This window comes from Oncorhynchus tshawytscha, linkage group LG10 (assembly GCF_018296145.1).
Source record: "Oncorhynchus tshawytscha isolate Ot180627B linkage group LG10, Otsh_v2.0, whole genome shotgun sequence".
Classification (NCBI taxonomy): Eukaryota; Metazoa; Chordata; class Actinopteri; order Salmoniformes; family Salmonidae; genus Oncorhynchus; species Oncorhynchus tshawytscha.
In genome coordinates, this window is record NC_056438.1 from 16896336 (window position 1) to 16915207 (window position 18872).

Genomic DNA, 18872 nt, shown 5'->3' on the forward strand with positions numbered 1-18872 from the left:
GGTCTGATCTTTTTTGGCTTTTTCCATATGAGTGAGTGTGCTTGTGTGTGAACACTAATAAACTGATATAGTAAGCCTTAGATTGAAAAATAAATAATACATTCATGTAAATTAAGATTGTTTCATGCTTTAGCTTATTTGTGTTTTATACCTTATTGATAAAACAGTTTAAATGCTCATTAGTAAATGGTACTAAATTAGGATTGCAGGACATGGTGAGTCAGTGGCCATTTAAACTACCACTTAACGTCCACGCTGCCACTTGTTGTAAACGGAGGAAGAATGGGGCTAGGGGAATTAATGTACATTGTTTGTTTACACTGACATTGTTAACAAACATTGTCATAAAATAACAGTATATTTTGTGTTATGATGGGATATGACAGTTGTGACAACCTGAATTTCACATGATCTTATGAGAAGTTACTGTGATAACATGTGACAACATCTAAAAGCAATATAAGATCAAATTAAACTACACATGTCACGTTCTGACCTTTATTTCCTTTGTTTTGTATTCATTATTTAGTATGGTCAGGGCATGAGTTGGGGTGGGCAGTCTATGTTTGATTTTCTATGATTTGGGGATTTCTATGTTTCGGCCTAGTATGGTTCTCAATCAGAGACAGGTGTCATTAGTTGTCTCTGATTGAGAATCATACTTAGGTGGCCTGGGTTGCACTGTTTGTTTGTGGGTGATTGTCTATGTTAGTTGCTTGTGTCAGCACAGTCCTTATGATAGCTTCACGGTGTTTATTGTTTTTGTGTTCAGTTCTTTCTTTAATTAAACATTCATCATGAACACATACCACGCTGCATTTTGGTCCTCTGATCCTTCTCGCCTCTCCTCTTCAGATGAAGAGGAGGAAGATTGTGACAACACAAGTGAAAATATTTGACAACATGTGAAAACATGATATCATATGAAGTAAATGTGACATGGAGATGCAACATTTCAACATGTAAAATGAAACTACACATGACAACATTTTCACATGTAAAATAGTAAATTAGATTTTCACATGTGAAAGTTGTGAAATTCACGGTTACTAGTCTGACGCTCTAACCACTAGGCTACACTGCCATGCCAGACTGTGATGCAGCCCGACAGTATGCTCTCGATGATGTTCCTGTAGAATACTGTGAGGGCATTCAGGAACCGGACAAATTGAATCAGCCACATGAGGTTAAAGAGTCAATGTTGTGTGTTTGTTAGTGGAATTCTAAATTCCTCTGTATTATTTCCCAATCAGAATTAATTACTCTGTCAATGCATTCTATGGGATCGTAAAACCCATATTATTATTATAGGAATGGACAGAGCCCCAGTCTTAAACTCAGGTAAAAGCGTTTAATTCAAGAGAGTACTGACTAAAAAATACAAAGAACATTACATTTTAAAGAGACAACATAAAATGACATCATCAGTTTCTCACACCCTCTCCGATCCACACAATAGCGCAGTGTCTTCAGGTCTGGAGATCTTCTTCTACTCCCCTCAATAAACAAACATTCCAATCTGTCTAAAAGACATCTTCTCCTCCACTAATGGAACATCAAAGACCATTCTTATCTGTCAGAAAATATATATACCATCCCCCTCCCTTAAACCCACAAGGTACAGACAATTAATTTGTTTTACTTACATTTTCAGTAACAGCTTAATAACCAAGAACCCATACATTTCATACCATAACATAATAGTATTAAAATAACTGGTTCTGATTTAAATGTATGCATAATTAATCATTTCAACTATAATTTCCTCCAACAGTGTTATTCACCACGGTGTCCGTGTAGCTTTACCATTTAAGCTCCTCAGAGAATTGCACGCCAAGGAAATTGAATTTTTTTGCCGTTTTCACGATGGCCCCGTTGATGAGGATGCCTGGTTCCTCCTGAAGTCCACAATGAGCTCCTTTGTTTTGCTGACATTGAGGGAGAGGTGGTTTTCCTGGCACCACACAGTCAGAGTGCCTACCTCCTCCCTGTAAGCCATCTCGTCGTTGTTGGCAATCAGGCCTTCTACTGCCATTTCATCAGCGAACTTGATGATGAGTTGGAACTGTGTGAAGCCATGCAGTTTTGGGAATACAGAGAGTAAGGGAGGGGACTAAGGACACATGCTTGTGGGGCCGCACGTGTTTAGAATCAGTGTGGAGGAGGTAATGTTGCCTACCTTCACCAGCAGAGGGCAGCGTGTCATTTAGTCCAGGACCCAGTTGCATAGGGAGGAGTTCAGTCCCAGGGATTTGAGATTTCTGGTGAGCTTAGACTGCACTATGGTATTTAAGACTGAGCTGTAGTTGATGAACAGCATCCTCACAAATACACTCCTCTTGTCCAGGTGGGTGAGGGCTGGGTGCAGTGAAATGGCGATTTGGTCCTCTGTGGATCTGTTGGGATGTTGGCCAATTGGAGAGGGTAGAGTGTGTCGGGGGGGGGGTGATCGAGTCTTTGAATAGCCTCTCGAAGTACTTCACAATGACGGAAGTGAGTGTTATGGGTCAGTAGTCATTCAATTCAGTTACATGGTTTCACACGTGAAATTGTATTTCACAAATGCAAAACATGGACATTTCAAACGTGAAATCATGTTTTTTTCTGTAATGATAAGCTGAGGCAATTAAAAGTTATACTGTTCAAGGATGAATAGCTATTAATCTATGTCGAAATCAGAGATTGCACCTTTAAATGAAAGTACATGACAGATTTGGTAATCAGTAACCTGAATATGGCATGTTGTTATTTATTTCAAGCTAATATTTGTGCAATGTGACTTTCTTTGTTTTAGTGCTGAATACATACATCAACTCTGGACACTCTGAAGATGATGGTAGATATTTGTTCTCTTCATCAAGCCTCCATCTCTTAATGCTTCATCATATTTCTTTATTTGTGATTTTTAAAGTTGATTTTGTCTGGACATGTTTTGAGTGTCTCAAAATAACATGTGTAAGGGAATTGTATCATGCTGTTTTGATTTTGTCCAGGAGTGTCGAAGGCTGTTCTGACCATACACCCCAACAGCTCCCAGATATTCAGTGGAGAGTCTGTCACTCTCAGATGTGTCATACAGGGGGGAGGAGTCACTGACTAGAAATACACATGGAGAACACCCAGTCCAGATCAATGCCTCCATTCTTATAACCACTTGAAAGTGGGCCTCATTTAAAGGATGCTGTTTAGTTGTTTTAAAAACATATGTTGTATGTTTCTGCAGCTCTGCTCAAAGCTACACTGACTGTACAACCAAACTCTGTGTTCCCTGGAGAGACAGACGTGTTCAGAGTAACTGATTCTGACAGTATCTGGAACTATCAGTGGTACAAAGACAGGAATTAAATTCCTCTGTTTTAATACCCAATTTAAATTAATCACTCTGTCAATTCATAAGCGTTTGTATGACCCTTGTTTGTATAAAATGGACAGAGACCAGCCTTTGAAATCAACCAGATGCATTTATTCTTGTGAGTACTGAACATGATACATTTTATCACAGGTTATAAACTGAAAATGACGTCAGCGTTTTCTAAATGTTCCGTCTCTTCTTGACACTGGTAGAAAGGCTCTATAGTTCTCAAGCCTTCCCTCCTCGCCTAGAGCCAAGGTCAGCCAGTGTAGATAAGCATTCTAGACAGTCTGGCGATATAGTTCATTCATTTCTACCAAGGAACAGACAGTCATTGTTCTAATTCTTGATTATATTTACACACATTATATTCAGTACTAGGATTAAAAAGAATATTCATACATATACAGTAACATAATAGTATTCTGATTAGTACATATACAGTAACATAATAGTATTCTGATTAGTCAGTCCTGATTGAAATGTATACATAATTAGTCATTATTGATAAAAATTCCCTTAACATATCCACCCTTTGATTAAATATTATACATCCAGTCACATATGTAGTTATATTGAAATATTAAAAAGCCTACTTCTATTTTTATTAAAAATATGTCTTGTTATCAATAAATCATTTAACATAAACCACTACTTGCATTCGCACTGACTGTTTTTTAGGCCTACATCAGAATCATAACGCTTCTTATCAGGATTTTCGTTACAATCTTCATAAAAAAACAGTCTAATATTGAAACAAGATACAACCTAACCTCCCTAAATATCAAAAATGGTCTCGTCAATCATAAGTTCCCCGCAAATGAAGGATCCAGATTCGTCTACTTGTTCTGTAGACATGCATTCAGCACTCCATGGGTCAGAACCTGGAATCGGCTGGTACCTCACCATCTATTGTCATCGATTTCTCCAGAGTCCTGTAAATAAGGCCTCGTACACAGGGAATTAGACAACAGCCCCATGAAACTAAAACCAGGGTGGTCAAACCAGCTGAGGCTTCGGTCACTGATTCGTCCGGAGCTGTGTTATTTGGGATGTAAGCACAAACATGGTCCTGAAAATCACGCACACTTCTCCCTTTTCCGCCATTAACATATCTAATGCAATTCTATTCTGTCAAGCCATCAGGCTGGTAGCTTCAGTCTGTTCTGACAAATCTTTAATAGCATCTCTGGTATAATTAATAAAGCGCTGTTGATTATAATAAATATAATTAATCCAGTCCAGGTTCTTATTGAGAGTAGACCACCCGGAAATGCTAAACTCTATTCCTGCTAGGATCTGATTTCTTGCTTTGAACTCATCTGGCACCCCCCGTGGAACCCCAATGTTATCAATATATACTTTGTCATCAAAAGACCCAGATGGAGTAGCTCTTTTCTCCCGTTAGGCTAACTTCATGTCTTGGTGTTGAATGAGTGTAAAAGGCATTCCCAAATGTACAAGGGAGCATAATCCTGTCCAATCTGCCGGTAAAACCTCGCCCTGTCATCATTTCCCAAGAGTACTGTACTGGACCAAATGGTAATAATCTCCTCCAGTCACTGTAAAGGGAGGAAACTGTGGATATAAATAGTGCAAATCAATGCAACTGTCATTATCTGGCATTCCTGCTTTCGTGAACAGCTTTACCATACTGACCTAACCTCCTCTACCCGGAACCGTACTAGGGTGTCGACCAAAAACTGGTCATATCATCATACCACAACCCTAGATCCTCCTTCATTACTGTTTAAAGGGTAAGGCGTATCTTTATGCAATACATCCCTCTCTCCGGATTACAGTCAAAAACTCTCACCTTGACTATACTCCACCTCCTTCCATACTGGGTGAGTGGATTCATATAGCCCTCTCTCTCCATATGACCTATGACCTGTGTCCACGATCAATATGGGGACCTGCACAGATATATACCATAATGGCTCAGAGTCCTAGACTGCCATGTAGTTAGAGACCCCATTTGGACTACATAAAACTCCATTGAGAGATCCTTCCCAACCTCTACTCTAACTTCCTGTCTACCCAGATCTAGGGATCTCTTATGCTTGTTTTGGAACAAAATCCTCATCGTCTAAACCATGGGTCAAATTACCACTCTCCACATACTCAGGTGGGACGTGCTGTATCAGGAATATGGCACCCACGATATGACAGCTCAGACGAACAGCACCCATGTGAAGCCCCACCCTCTCCCCGAGAACACATCATTAGCAAGAGCCAGACACACCTTCACTTCTATGAACAAAAACAGGGGTGATAAGACAGAAAGGATATCTGCATTCGAGAGATGGCCCCCGGAATTCTGTTAATTCCAGTTCTCCTCTTGAACACTGTTTATTGTTCGACAGTGTCAGGGTGTCTTACCCTCCCGCCGTGCGATATGAATCCGGGTAGCTCTTTCAGCTAGCTGTCACCAGGAGTCTTTGGTATGGTCCCCCCAACAAGCCTCAGGGACTGGATTGAGTGACTTCACCTGTAGTTCACCTGTAATGCATAAAATCCTGGACATACAGGCTTGGTTAACAAACAGTTTCTCATATGTTTTATCTGATTATATCTTTAACTTCTATGCCTATTTGTTAGCTTTTTTAAATGTATTATTAGTTTATTATCCAATAGGCCACTAATTTACCCATCCCCCTTTTGATACCTGGCTCTGCCCAGGTAACAACCTTATCTACCCTAAATAATGACTTAGGTAGGATTGGTAAATTATCCTTATATTCTGTCATTATCATGTATGTCCAATTCTCCCTTGGGCATCCATTCATCTCAATCCTGTATCAATTCTCTGTCAAGTGTCTTATCTAGTTTAAGAAGTATCTGTGCTATTTATATATGTTCTTAAATATATATATTTACCGATTTAAACAATAACCCCTTTCTCTCCTATCTCTCAAATACCACTAAGCGTCTCACTGTTTGACTTAATCTAAAATCATTGATTTTAGAAAAAACATGTCTGAGTGGCAATCTCTAAAGTCCTTACATTTCCTTAATCAATCTATCTTAATCCTTACAAAAATCCTAAATCATCACAGATGTCATATATTCCTGTAAAATGTAATACTAATTCAATAAAAACTTCCTAATAGTCAAACAAAGCCTAAATTAATGCTAAATATATCAAATCCTTCCTACATTAATAAGCTTTTTCCTTCAGGGATCAACAGTATTTTATCTGACAATAACATGAATTAACCTTAAAATCAATTTCATCAATAATTTAATATATGTTGCATAGTGTGTGGAATACCTTATCTACAGTAATTTATCATGTAATTTCCTGCCTTATTGGCTTAATACGGTGTCCTGTCCAAACCTCAAATGACCATGTTTTATCTCCCCCTATTTATTCTCAATGATAAATAGGATTATTTTCTGTTGTAATACCAAATCAATAATAGCCAAATCAAAAACTTCACAGCTAATATTGTAAAACAGAATCCTGAAACACTTTCTCATCAGTGATTCTAACCCCAAAGTAAAACTCCATTATAATTAATTTACCTAGTAACACAAATGACCACAAATTCATTATACAAATGGCTCTCCCCTGAGGCTGATCAGACCCCAAAAGATAGCCATGATAAGGTCAATAGGTCATACCACCCTTTTATAGTCATGTACCATACTACATTAGACATATTAAAGTACCCTTTATCCTTAAAATAAATAAAAAAAATGCACTTGTGTAGTTAAAACTCATGAAATAAAAACTCATAAAGTTCCATATGTGAGTGTGCCTCTTTAAAATACCTTTGCACTAAAACAAATAGTCCTAACAAATGTTTTATGTGTATATATTTGCAAAGCTTAATGAATAAACAACACTTCCAGATCTTTTTCAATTTGGTCGTTTATGGCCTCAATCTCACCCACTCTCCCCAAGATTATAATCCCAGGAAACATCTAAAAGTGAGACACCTAAACATCAATTTTCCCAGAAGAACTCAAAACGCCTAACTAGCATTCACTATGCTACTTTGATTCAGAAACTGAAAAGTGAACTATAAACTAAACCTAATGATAATTCTCCTTTACCTCAAATCATTAATCATAAGTTTTAAACAACGTCAATGTATATGTTTACTTAAATGAACATGCTACCCTTAGATACAATTAACCAGATAACATTATTCTCCAATGTATTACTTTTTCCTGCTGCCGCAAATGTTGTACATTTTCTCAGTGTAAGAAATCCGTAATTTAATCCCAGATATTTAATAAAAATGTAAACGCATTCTCCCATGGCTCCTTCAATTTACATATTTTAGATAATTTCCATCCGTCCCGGAATAAGGAATCCCACTTAAACACACCAGAATACAATGTTTAATTAAGTTAAATCAAACCCTAAAATAGACCATAACCAGTAACCAAATAAACAAAACACTTTTGTCAGCAAACAATTTTCTCTGTTACCCCCAGTCACAAAATCATTTCCGTGGCGACAAAAGTGCCTTGCGAGTGATGTCATCAACAAGTGCTCAACCGAGCCGCAACGACTTTCAATGAATAGTAAATAATAATGTCTGCAGCAACAGTAGTACGGGTTCGATAAACCAAACCTAATTTATCACATCTGTTGAATCCTGAATTAGAATTTACAACATCAATCAACATCTCTCATCTTTCAATTCGCTAAATTTATAAGAACATTTCAATGGGCATAAATCTATCGTAATTGTCTCTTCATTATTATTTAGAATTTATTTGATTTAAGTAACTGTCTCGTCTTTGACTTAGCATTTTAATTACGACTCTATTGCCAATACATTATTCACTTGTCTAATTAAAACTCCTAATATTTCCATATGTGAGTGTACCCCTTTAAGATATCTTGTCTCTGGGAACAGGGTAATCCCCTTAACCCAAAAGTTTACTACAATAAACGAACCCTAATAATTATGATAATCCCTTAACATCATTTGTTTTAAATCCCTCGATGTTTCATGTAACTCATTCAGTCTATCTCCAAATTGTCGCCCCAAAAACCAACCAAACCTCTCAACTTTCTATACCCTAACATTTAAACGTACCATGTTATGTGCTAAATTTATCGTATGTCAGTCGATTCGTAAAAAAATATGTATCATCCTGGTGGAACAAAACTGTATCGTATCTCTCCGTTATTCCCTACATTTAACCAGGTTTAGGTGACTTTCTCTTCTATGATACATTTATTTAAATACGACTCCCATCTCAATACATTATTCTAGCAGATCATTTTCGGCAAAATAGCGTATTACATCGAAATTGTCTCGCCATTATTTTGAATGAATTCTTCTTTCAATTCAATCTAAACAACATATTAATACGTTCAGTTAATATCTTATACAAACACTAGTGACCATATTTTTTCAGGCAAAACATACAAATAGATGAATTACAATCTAAAATCAATTTTAGTCTATCGGTTTCAAAGCTGAAATACGAACCTTTAGTGTCCCGCTATTGAAATGATTGAGTTTCCCCGCCAATAACTATATTATTATAATTGTTTTTAGTCGCGAACTTCGACACAGAGAATTCTCCGAAAATGTTCCTAATTTAAAACCCTTCCTGACTATTTTAGTAATATCAGCTTCTATTCAGGTTCTTTGTCTAAGTCAGATTTTGAACGCCTCCCTTCCATTCTCTTTGTTCTCCTATAACGGTAATCTCCCGTTAGTTCCGGGACCTCCTTGGAATTCTATTTGTGTTCTCTCCTTTATGGAAACCTTATCAATAGCTTTGACTGTTGAATCAGATATTAGGTCTTACCTACACATCTATAAGCCCAGGGGTCGTAAATCCATAGTTCATATCTTATTTTCTGGTTGTGTCAGAGGGCTTTTAAAGAACGCTAATAATCGTTATCTCACGCCACTATTTCTTAGGCTTCCCTCTCGCATGGAACCTCTTGTCTATAGATTTGACTTTTATCCCATTTCTCTAGATTTTGGTTACCCTCTCCTCCTCATTTGGATATTTCAGTACTATTTGTTGAATCGGAACGATGATCAATACTCCCACAATTCAAATGACCATTCAAGTTATCTTGTCCGCATATAATTCCCTTCCTGTCTCTCCACGCCTAGTTAATACAAGATCACCGTCCTATCCCCCAGCACCTATTTAATATCCCGTCTTAATCTCAGGCGAATATGCCTCTCATGATTGTCTGTGTATATATTTCTATGACCTATTTAAGTGTATTTATCGTTACACAGTTATTTTAGTTAGCTCTTCTGTCTGACTATGTGTGTGTCTCTTTAATGATAATCAATGTGTATGGGTTTCTATATGTATTTCTCCTTTCTGGAAACTTCGTCAATAGATTTGACTTTTGATCGGACTTTACATTTCACCCGTATGATATTCTCCTTGGGACTTTCAACGTTAATATCTCATATCTCACTACTCTAGACTAAGTTTCCCTCTCCTCCTCTTTGGACATTAATTTCTTTCAGCATTGTACAGGTTCAATTTTTCTGTTCGCCTAGAATTACCCTGCCTTCTCACCAAGCCTAATTTATCCTCACCTGTTTTAATATATCTATCTGCTACTTCTTCATAGTCAGACTACTTCCCATATACAGATAGACTACTCAGGTTAAGACTTTATTTAGGTATGTCTTTTGAATTAATGGCTATCCTATTTGTACAGAACGACCATCCTATCATCCAATACGTACTATCTCCCTCCTTAATAACCTCCTGGCTTGCAAAACCAGGATTTATTAAGCTCTAGTTTATTTATGGTAGTGCACCTTACCACAGGTCAATTTCAGACCTGTTTCCTTCCTATCGATTTTGGTTAAAATACAAAGTAGAAACCCATTGTATTTGTTCAGAATATTCAAGCACCTATCATTGATTAAATCCAAACTCCTTTAGAACATTTAATAAAAAAATATCCCAAATAATTCCTCCCAAATTCGAGAATAAAGGCTACTGACCTTGCCGCTGACTGGGAAAAGCACTGTTCGTTGGATCTAGTCACTGTCCCTGTCGGTCTGGGGTGTACACCGGTCTGGTCTTTTCACCCTCAATTCAGAGGCCAGGTCTTAAATAACGGGACCAGACCCGCTCGTGCACGATTTTCGGCGTAAAACCTTCAGATGGCAGAGACGGGTATTTAGATCCGGCGTTCGAAGGACCAATTGTTACAGGAATTATATTCCGCTGTTTTAATACCCAATTAAAATTAATCACTCTGTCAATTCATAAGAGTTTGTATGACCCTTATTTGTATAAAATGGACAGAGACCAGTCTTTGAAATCAACCAGCTGCGTTTATTGTCGTGAGAACTGAACATGATACATTTTATCACAGGTTATAAACTGAAAATGACATCAGCGTTTTCTAAATGTTCCGTCTCTTCTTGACACTGGTAGAAAGGCTCTATAGTTCTATTCTCTATAGTCAGTCCTGATTGAAATGTATACATAATTAGTCATTATTGATCAAAATTCCCTTAACAATAATGTACTACCACAGTCTGTCAGACACACTATAACAGGAGACACCCTCACCATCAGCAGTCGGCGGTCCCGTTCTGTCTGCTTGTGTGGCCTACCATATTGCAGCCGTTGTTGCTCCTAGACGTTTCCACTTCACAATAACAACACTTACAGTTGACTACAGTTAGCTCTAGCATGGTAGAAATTTGACAAACTGACTTGTTAGACAGGTGGCATCCTATGACGGTGTCACATTGAAAGTCACTAAGCTCTTCAGTAAGGCCATTCTACTGCCAATGTCTGTCTATGGAGAGTGCATGGCTGTGTGCTTGATTTTATACACATGTCAGCAACGGGTGTGGCTGGAAAAGCCGAATCCACTAATTTGAAAGGGTGTCCACATACTTTTGCATGTATAGTTTATATGTCTAAAATAATAGTTACTGTACTACTTACTGAAGTCAGATCATACTTTGGAAAGATTGTTGCTCTGACTGCATTTGTCTTCATATAACTGTTTCCACAGCTCTGCCCACGGCCTCAGTGAAGATAGTCACTCCACAGAGTCTCCTCTACCCTGGAGAGACAGTCACTCTGCAGTGTGACATATCAAACTACACAGACTGGACGTACCGCTGGTTCAGAGACAACCATAACCTTCCCAGTCAGACCAGTAAAGCCATAGATATCACCATCCCCATCACTCAGACTGGTCAGGTGAGTCAGTACAGATGTGAGGGGCTGAGGACAGGTCGGCCACAGAGGTCACAACCCAGTGTTGTCGTCACCATCAGTGTCACTGGTAAGTTCACTATAGTCAGTATCACTATAACAATGTAATTTGAAACAGATACTCATGTATCCAGTTTGGAACGCAGTAGTTAGTGTTTCAACCGAGGACAGACAATTTTTCATTGGGGGGCCGACCACATTGCAGCCATTGTTGCTCCTAGACGTTTCCACTTCACAATAACAGCACCTACAGTTGACCGGGTTAGCTCTATCATGGCAGAAATCTGACAAACTGACTTGTTAGACAGGTGGCATCCTATGACGGTGTCACATTGAAAGTCACTGAGCTCTTCAGTAAGGCCATTCTACTGCCAATGTTTGTCTATGGAGAGTGCATGGCTGTGTGCCTGATTTTATACACATGTCAGCAACGGGTGTGGCTGAAAAAGCAGAATCCACTCATTTGAAAGTGTGTCCACATACTTTTGCATATATAGTTTATATGTCTAAAATAATAGTTACTGTACTACTTACTGAAGTCAGATCATACTTTGGAAAGATTGTTGCTCTGACTGCATTTGTCTTCAAATAACTGTTTCCACAGCTCTGCCCACGGCCTCAGTGAAGATAGTCACTCCACAGAGTCTCCTCTACCCTGGAGAGACAGTCACTCTGCAGTGTGACATATCAGACTACACAGACTGGACGTACCGCTGGTTCAGAGACAACCATCACCTTCCCAGTCAGACCAGTAAAGCCATAGATATCACCATCCCCATCACTCAGACTGGTCAGGCTGGTCAGTACAGATGTGAGGGGCTGAGGACAGATCGGCCACAGAGGTCACAACCCAGTGTTGTCGTCACCATCAGTGTCACTGGTAAGTTCACTATAGTCAGTATCACTATAACAGGTACATTTGAAACAGCTACTCTTGTATCCAGTTTGGAACGCAGTAGTTAGTGTTTCAACGGAGGACAGACTATTTTTACGGGCTCGGCACTTCAGCACTCGGCGGTCCCATTCTGTGCGCTTGTGTGGCCTACCATATTGCAGCCGTTGTTGCTCCTAGACGTTTCCACTTCACAATAACAACACTTACAGTTGACTACAGTTAGCTCTAGCATGGTAGAAATTTGACAAACTGACTTGTTAGACAGGTGGCATCCTATGTCGGTGTCACATTGAAAGTCACTGAGCTCTTCAGTAAGGCCATTCTACTGCCAATGTTTGTCTATGGAGAGTGCATGGCTGTGTGCCTGATTTTATACACATGTCAGCAACGGGTGTGGCTGAAAAAGCAGAATCCACTCATTTGAAAGTGTGTTCACATACTTTTGCATATATAGTTTATATGTCTAAAATAATAGTTACCGTACTACTTACTGAAGTCAGATCCTACTTTGGAAAGATTGTTGCTCTGACTGCATTTGCCTTTAAATACATTTATGTAAATTCTAACTGAATGGAGTCAACATATGTAAAATATACTTTTATCACAATGTTACAGCATCAGCTGAATTACCAGACAGGTATCCAGATGTTTTGTGCATTTTTTTCACAGCTCTTCCCAAAACTACTCTGACTGTGAAGCCAAACCCTGCATTCACTGGAGAGACAGTTACTCTGATGTGTTCAGTGACGTATGCCAGTAGATGGAACTATCAGTGGTACAAAGACAGGAATTATAATGTAGTGTCCCAGTCTGTCAGACACACTATAACAGGAAACACCCTCACCATCAGTAGAGCTGCTGAGTCTGACCAGGGTCTCTACTGGTGTGAAGGGAACAGAGTGTCTAGACCCACATCTTCACAACCAGGTGATCCTGTCACTCTCACTGTAGAAGGTGAGTTACTTTGTGTTTTTTGTCATAAAGATGGACACTATTTATATTGTGTCAGAATTCTTCGTTAAAGTATTGGGACAGTGTTGTTCTGTGAAGTCTCCAAACTCCAAAGCAATAACAAACATATTGTTAAATAAGTTTAGTACAGAGTAATTGTTTATATACACACTGTATTTCTATTGAAAGGATTCTGTCCTGTACACTGACTCCTAAACTTCATATTTGAACATAAAGGAAAACATTTATATAGAGGTTTCATCTTTGTATCTGTGCCATTATGGTGTCTGTTATAACACGGGCAGCACATCTACATATTAATGTTGCATGTGCCATAATCTACCAACTGTGTTACAGAGGACCACCATGTGGGTTGTGGACACTTCAGGAAAAAGAGTAGAGTATTGAGATGCATAGACAACAGGGGGGTTCCAACCCTCCAAGACCCCAAACATTGACAAACATTTGACCAAAACATTACTACTACTACATACTTCTCTTCTGTACTGAACCCTACTCTACTGTACTACATGGTACTGTATCCTTCTCTATTGTACTCTACTGTACTGTACCCTACTATACTGTACTGTACCCTACTCTACTGTACTCCACTGTACTGTACACTACTCTATTGTACTCTACTGTACCCGTATTTACTATACTGTACCCTACTCTTCTGTACTCTATTGTACTGTACCATACTCTATTGTACTGTGCTCTACTGAACTGTACCCTACTCTATTGTACTGTACTCTACTGAACTGTACCCTACTCTATTGTACTCTACTGAACTGTACCCTATTCTATTGTACTCTACTGAACTGTACCCTACTCTATTGCACTGTGCTCTACTGTACTGTACCCTGCACTATTGTACTGTGCTCTACTGAACTGTAACTTGCTCTATTGTACTGTACTCTACTGAACTGTACCCTACTCTATTGTACTCTACTGAACTGTACCCTACTCTATTGCACTGTGCTCTACTGTACTGTACCCTGCACTATTGTACTGTGCTCTACTGAACTGTAACTTACTCTATTTTATTGTACTCTACTGAACTGTACCCTACTCTATTGTGCTGTGCTCTACTGTACTGTACCCTACTCTATTGTACTGTACTCCACAGAACTGTACCCAAATCTATTGTACTGTACTCTGCTGATATATACCCTACTATTTTGTACTGTGCTCTCCTGTACTGTACCCTACTCTATTGTGCTATGCTCTACTGAACTGTACCCTACTCTATTGTACTGTGCTCTACTGTACTGTACCCTACTCTACTGTGCTCTTCTGAACTGTACTATACTGTTCTCTAATTTAATATTTTGCCCTGTGCTCTACTGAACTGTACCCTATTCTATTGTACTATGCTCTACTGAACTGTACCCTACTCTATTGTACTGTGCTCTACTGTACTGTACCCTACTCTATTGTACTGTACTCCACAGAACTGTACCCAAATCTATTGTACTGTACTCTGCTGATATATACCCTACTATTTTGTACTGTGCTCTCCTGTACTGTACCCTACTCTACTGTGCTCTTCTGAACTGTACTATACTGTTCTCTAATTTAATGTTTTGCCCTGTGCTCTACTGAACTGTACCCTACTCTATTGTACTGTGCTCTACTGAACTGTACCCTACTCTATATTCTGTGCTCTACTGAACTGTACCCTATTCTACTGTACTGTTCTGTACTGTACTGTACCCTACTCTATTGTTCTGTGCTCTACTGAACTATACCCTACTCTATTGCACTGTGCTCTGCTCTACTGTGCCCTACTCTTTTGTACTGTGCTCTACTGTGCTGTACTCTACTGTACTCAAATTGAATGTTTTGCACTGTACTCTACTGAACTTTACCCTACTCTATTGTACTGTGCTCTACTGTACTGTACCCTACTCTATTGTACTGTACTCCACAGAACTGTACCCAAATCTATTGTACTGTACTCTGCTGATATATACCCTACTATTTTGTACTGTGCTCTCCTGTACTGTAACCTACTCTCCTGTACTGTACCCTACTCTACTGTGCTCTTCTGAACTGTACTATACTGTTCTCTAATTTAATGTTTTGCCCTGTGCTCTACTGAACTGTACCCTATTCTATTGTACTATGCTCTACTGAACTGTACCCTACTCTATTGTACTGTGCTCTACTGAACTGTACCCTACTCTATATTCTGTGCTCTACTGAACTGTACCCTATTCTATTGTACTGTACTGTACTGTTTGTGTGGCCTACCATACTGCAGCCGTTGTTCTCATAGACGTTTCCACTTCACAATAACAGCACTTACAGTTGACTGGGTTAGCTCTATCACTCCAAGACCCCAAACATTGACAAACATTTGACCAAAACATTACTACTACTACATACTTCTCTTCTGTACTGTACCCTACTCTACTGGACTCTACTGTACTGTACCCTACTCTACTGGACTCCACTGTACTGTACCCTACTCTATTGTACTCTACTGTACTGTACCCTACTCTACTGAACTGTACCCTACTCTATTGTACTGTGCTCTATTGTACTTTACCCTGCACTATTGTACTGTGCTCTACTGAACTGTACCCTATTCTATTGTACTATGCTCTACTGAACTGTACCCTACTCTATTGTACTGTGCTCTACTGAACTGTACCCTACTCTATTGTGCTATGCTCTACTGAACTGTACCCTACTCTATTGTACTGTGCTCTACTGTACTGTACCCTACTCTACTGTGCTCTTCTGAACTGTACTATACTGTTCTCTAATTTAATATTTTGCCCTGTGCTCTACTGAACTGTACCCTATTCTATTGTACTATGCTCTACTGAACTGTACCCTACTCTATTGTACTGTGCTCTACTGTACTGTACCCTACTCTATTGTACTGTACTCCACAGAACTGTACCCAAATCTATTGTACTGTACTCTGCTGATATATACCCTACTATTTTGTACTGTGCTCTCCTGTACTGTACCCTACTCTACTGTGCTCTTCTGAACTGTACTATACTGTTCTCTAATTTAATGTTTTGCCCTGTGCTCTACTGAACTGTACCCTATTCTATTGTACTATGCTCTACTGAACTGTACCCTACTCTATTGTACTGTGCTCTACTGAACTGTACCCTACTCTATATTCTGTGCTCTACTGAACTGTACCCTATTCTACTGTACTGTTCTGTACTGTACCCTACTCTATTGTTCTGTGCTCTACTGAACTATACCCTACTCTATTGCACTGTGCTCTGCTCTACTGTGCCCTACTCTATTGTACTGTGCTCTACTGTGCTGTACTCTACTGTACTCTAATTGAATGTTTTGCACTGTACTCTACTGAACTTTACCCTACTCTATTGTACTGTGCTCTACTGTACTGTACCCTACTCTATTGTACTGTACTCCACAGAACTGTACCCAAATCTATTGTACTGTACTCTGCTGATATATACCCTACTATTTTGTACTGTGCTCTCCTGTACTGTAACCTACTCTCCTGTACTGTACCCTACTCTACTGTGCTCTTCTGAACTGTACTATACTGTTCTCTAATTTAATGTTTTGCCCTGTGCTCTACTGAACTGTACCCTATTCTATTGTACTATGCTCTACTGAACTGTACCCTACTCTATTGTACTGTGCTCTACTGAACTGTACCCTACTCTATATTCTGTGCTCTACTGAACTGTACCCTATTCTATTGTACTGTACTGTACTGTTTGTGTGGCCTACCATACTGCAGCCGTTGTTCTCATAGACGTTTCCACTTCACAATAACAGCACTTACAGTTGACTGGGTTAGCTCTATCACTCCAAGACCCCAAACATTGACAAACATTTGACCAAAACATTACTACTACTACATACTTCTCTTCTGTACTGTACCCTACTCTACTGGACTCTACTGTACTGTACCCTACTCTACTGGACTCCACTGTACTGTACCCTACTCTATTGTACTCTACTGTACTGTACCCTACTCTACTGAACTGTACCCTACTCTATTGTACTGTGCTCTATTGTACTTTACCCTGCACTATTGTACTGTGCTCTACTGAACTGTAACTTACTCTATTGTACTGTACTCTACTGAACTGTACCCTACTCTATTGTACTGTGCTCTACTGTACTGTACCCTACTCTATTGTACTGTACTCCACAGAACTGTACCCAAATCTATTGTACTGTACTCTGCTGATATATACCCTACTATTTTGTACTGTACTCTCCTGTACTGGACCCTACTCTCCTGAACTGTACCCTACTCTACTGTGCTCTTCTGAACTGTACTATACTGTTCTCTAATTTAATGTTTTGCCCTGTGCTCTACTGAACTGTACCCTATTCTATTGTACTATGCTCTACTGAACTGTAACCTACTCTATTGTACTGTGCTCTACTGAACTGTACCCTACTCTATATTCTGTGCTCTACTGAACTGTACCCTATTCTACTGTACTCTACTGTACTGTACTGTACCCTACTCTATTGTGCTGTGCTCTACTGAACTATACCCTACTCTATTGCACTGTGCTCTGCTCTACTGTGCCCTACTCTTTTGTACTGTGCTCTACTGAATTGTACCCTACTCTATTGTACTGTGCTCCACTGTACTGTACTCTACTGTACTCTAATTTAATGTTTTGCCCTGTGCTCTACTGAACTGTACCCTATTCTATTGTACTATGCTCTACTGAACTGTACCCTACTCTATTGTACTGTGCTCTACTGAACTGTACCCTACTCTATTGTGCTATGCTCTACTGAACTGTACCCTACTCTATTGTACTGTGCTCTACTGTACTGTACCCTACTCTACTGTGCTCTTCTGAACTGTACTATACTGTTCTCTAATTTAATATTTTGCCCTGTGCTCTACTGAACTGTACCCTATTCTATTGTACTATGCTCTACTGAACTGTACCCTACTCTATTGTACTGTGCTCTACTGTACTGTACCCTACTCTATTGTACTGTACTCCACAGAACTGTACCCAAATCTATTGTACTGTACTCTGCTGATATATACCCTACTATTTTGTACTGTGCTCTCCTGTACTGTACCCTACTCTACTGTGCTCTTCTGAACTGTACTATACTGTTCTCTAATTTAATGTTTTGCCCTGTGCTCTACTGAACTGTACCCTATTCTATTGTACTATGCTCTACTGAACTGTACCCTACTCTATTGTACTGTGCTCTACTGAACTGTACCCTACTCTATATTCTGTGCTCTACTGAACTGTACCCTATTCTACTGTACTGTTCTGTACTGTACTGTACCCTACTCTATTGTTCTGTGCTCTACTGAACTATACCCTACTCTATTGCACTGTGCTCTACTCTGCTGTACTCTACTGTACTCAAATTGAATGTTTTGCACTGTACTCTACTGAACTTTACCCTACTCTATTGTACTGTGCTCTACTGTACTGTACCCTACTTTATTGTACTGTACTCCACAGAACT

General features: G+C 39.2%; 2 protein-coding genes across 18 annotated transcripts in view; both read left to right on the forward strand.

Annotated features, from left to right (window-relative positions):
• Positions 1-18872, forward strand: part of LOC112259872 (Fc receptor-like protein 5) — a 237826-nt gene that overhangs the window by 175053 nt on the left and 43901 nt on the right. The window lies entirely within an intron of this gene.
• LOC112260979 (basement membrane-specific heparan sulfate proteoglycan core protein) overlaps positions 1-18872 on the forward strand; it is a 203310-nt gene that overhangs the window by 138212 nt on the left and 46226 nt on the right. For 8 of the 10 annotated variants that reach the window (XM_042328227.1, XM_042328220.1, XM_042328223.1 and 5 more), the window contains one exon: positions 13116-13400. In XM_042328227.1, coding sequence (XP_042184161.1) covers positions 13116-13400 — 285 coding nt within the window. Of the gene's footprint in view, positions 1-2794; positions 2837-11345; positions 11622-12155; positions 12432-13115; positions 13401-18872 lie in introns of all 10 variants that reach the window. The other 2 variants (XM_042328228.1, XM_042328229.1) reach the window with 2 other exon arrangements.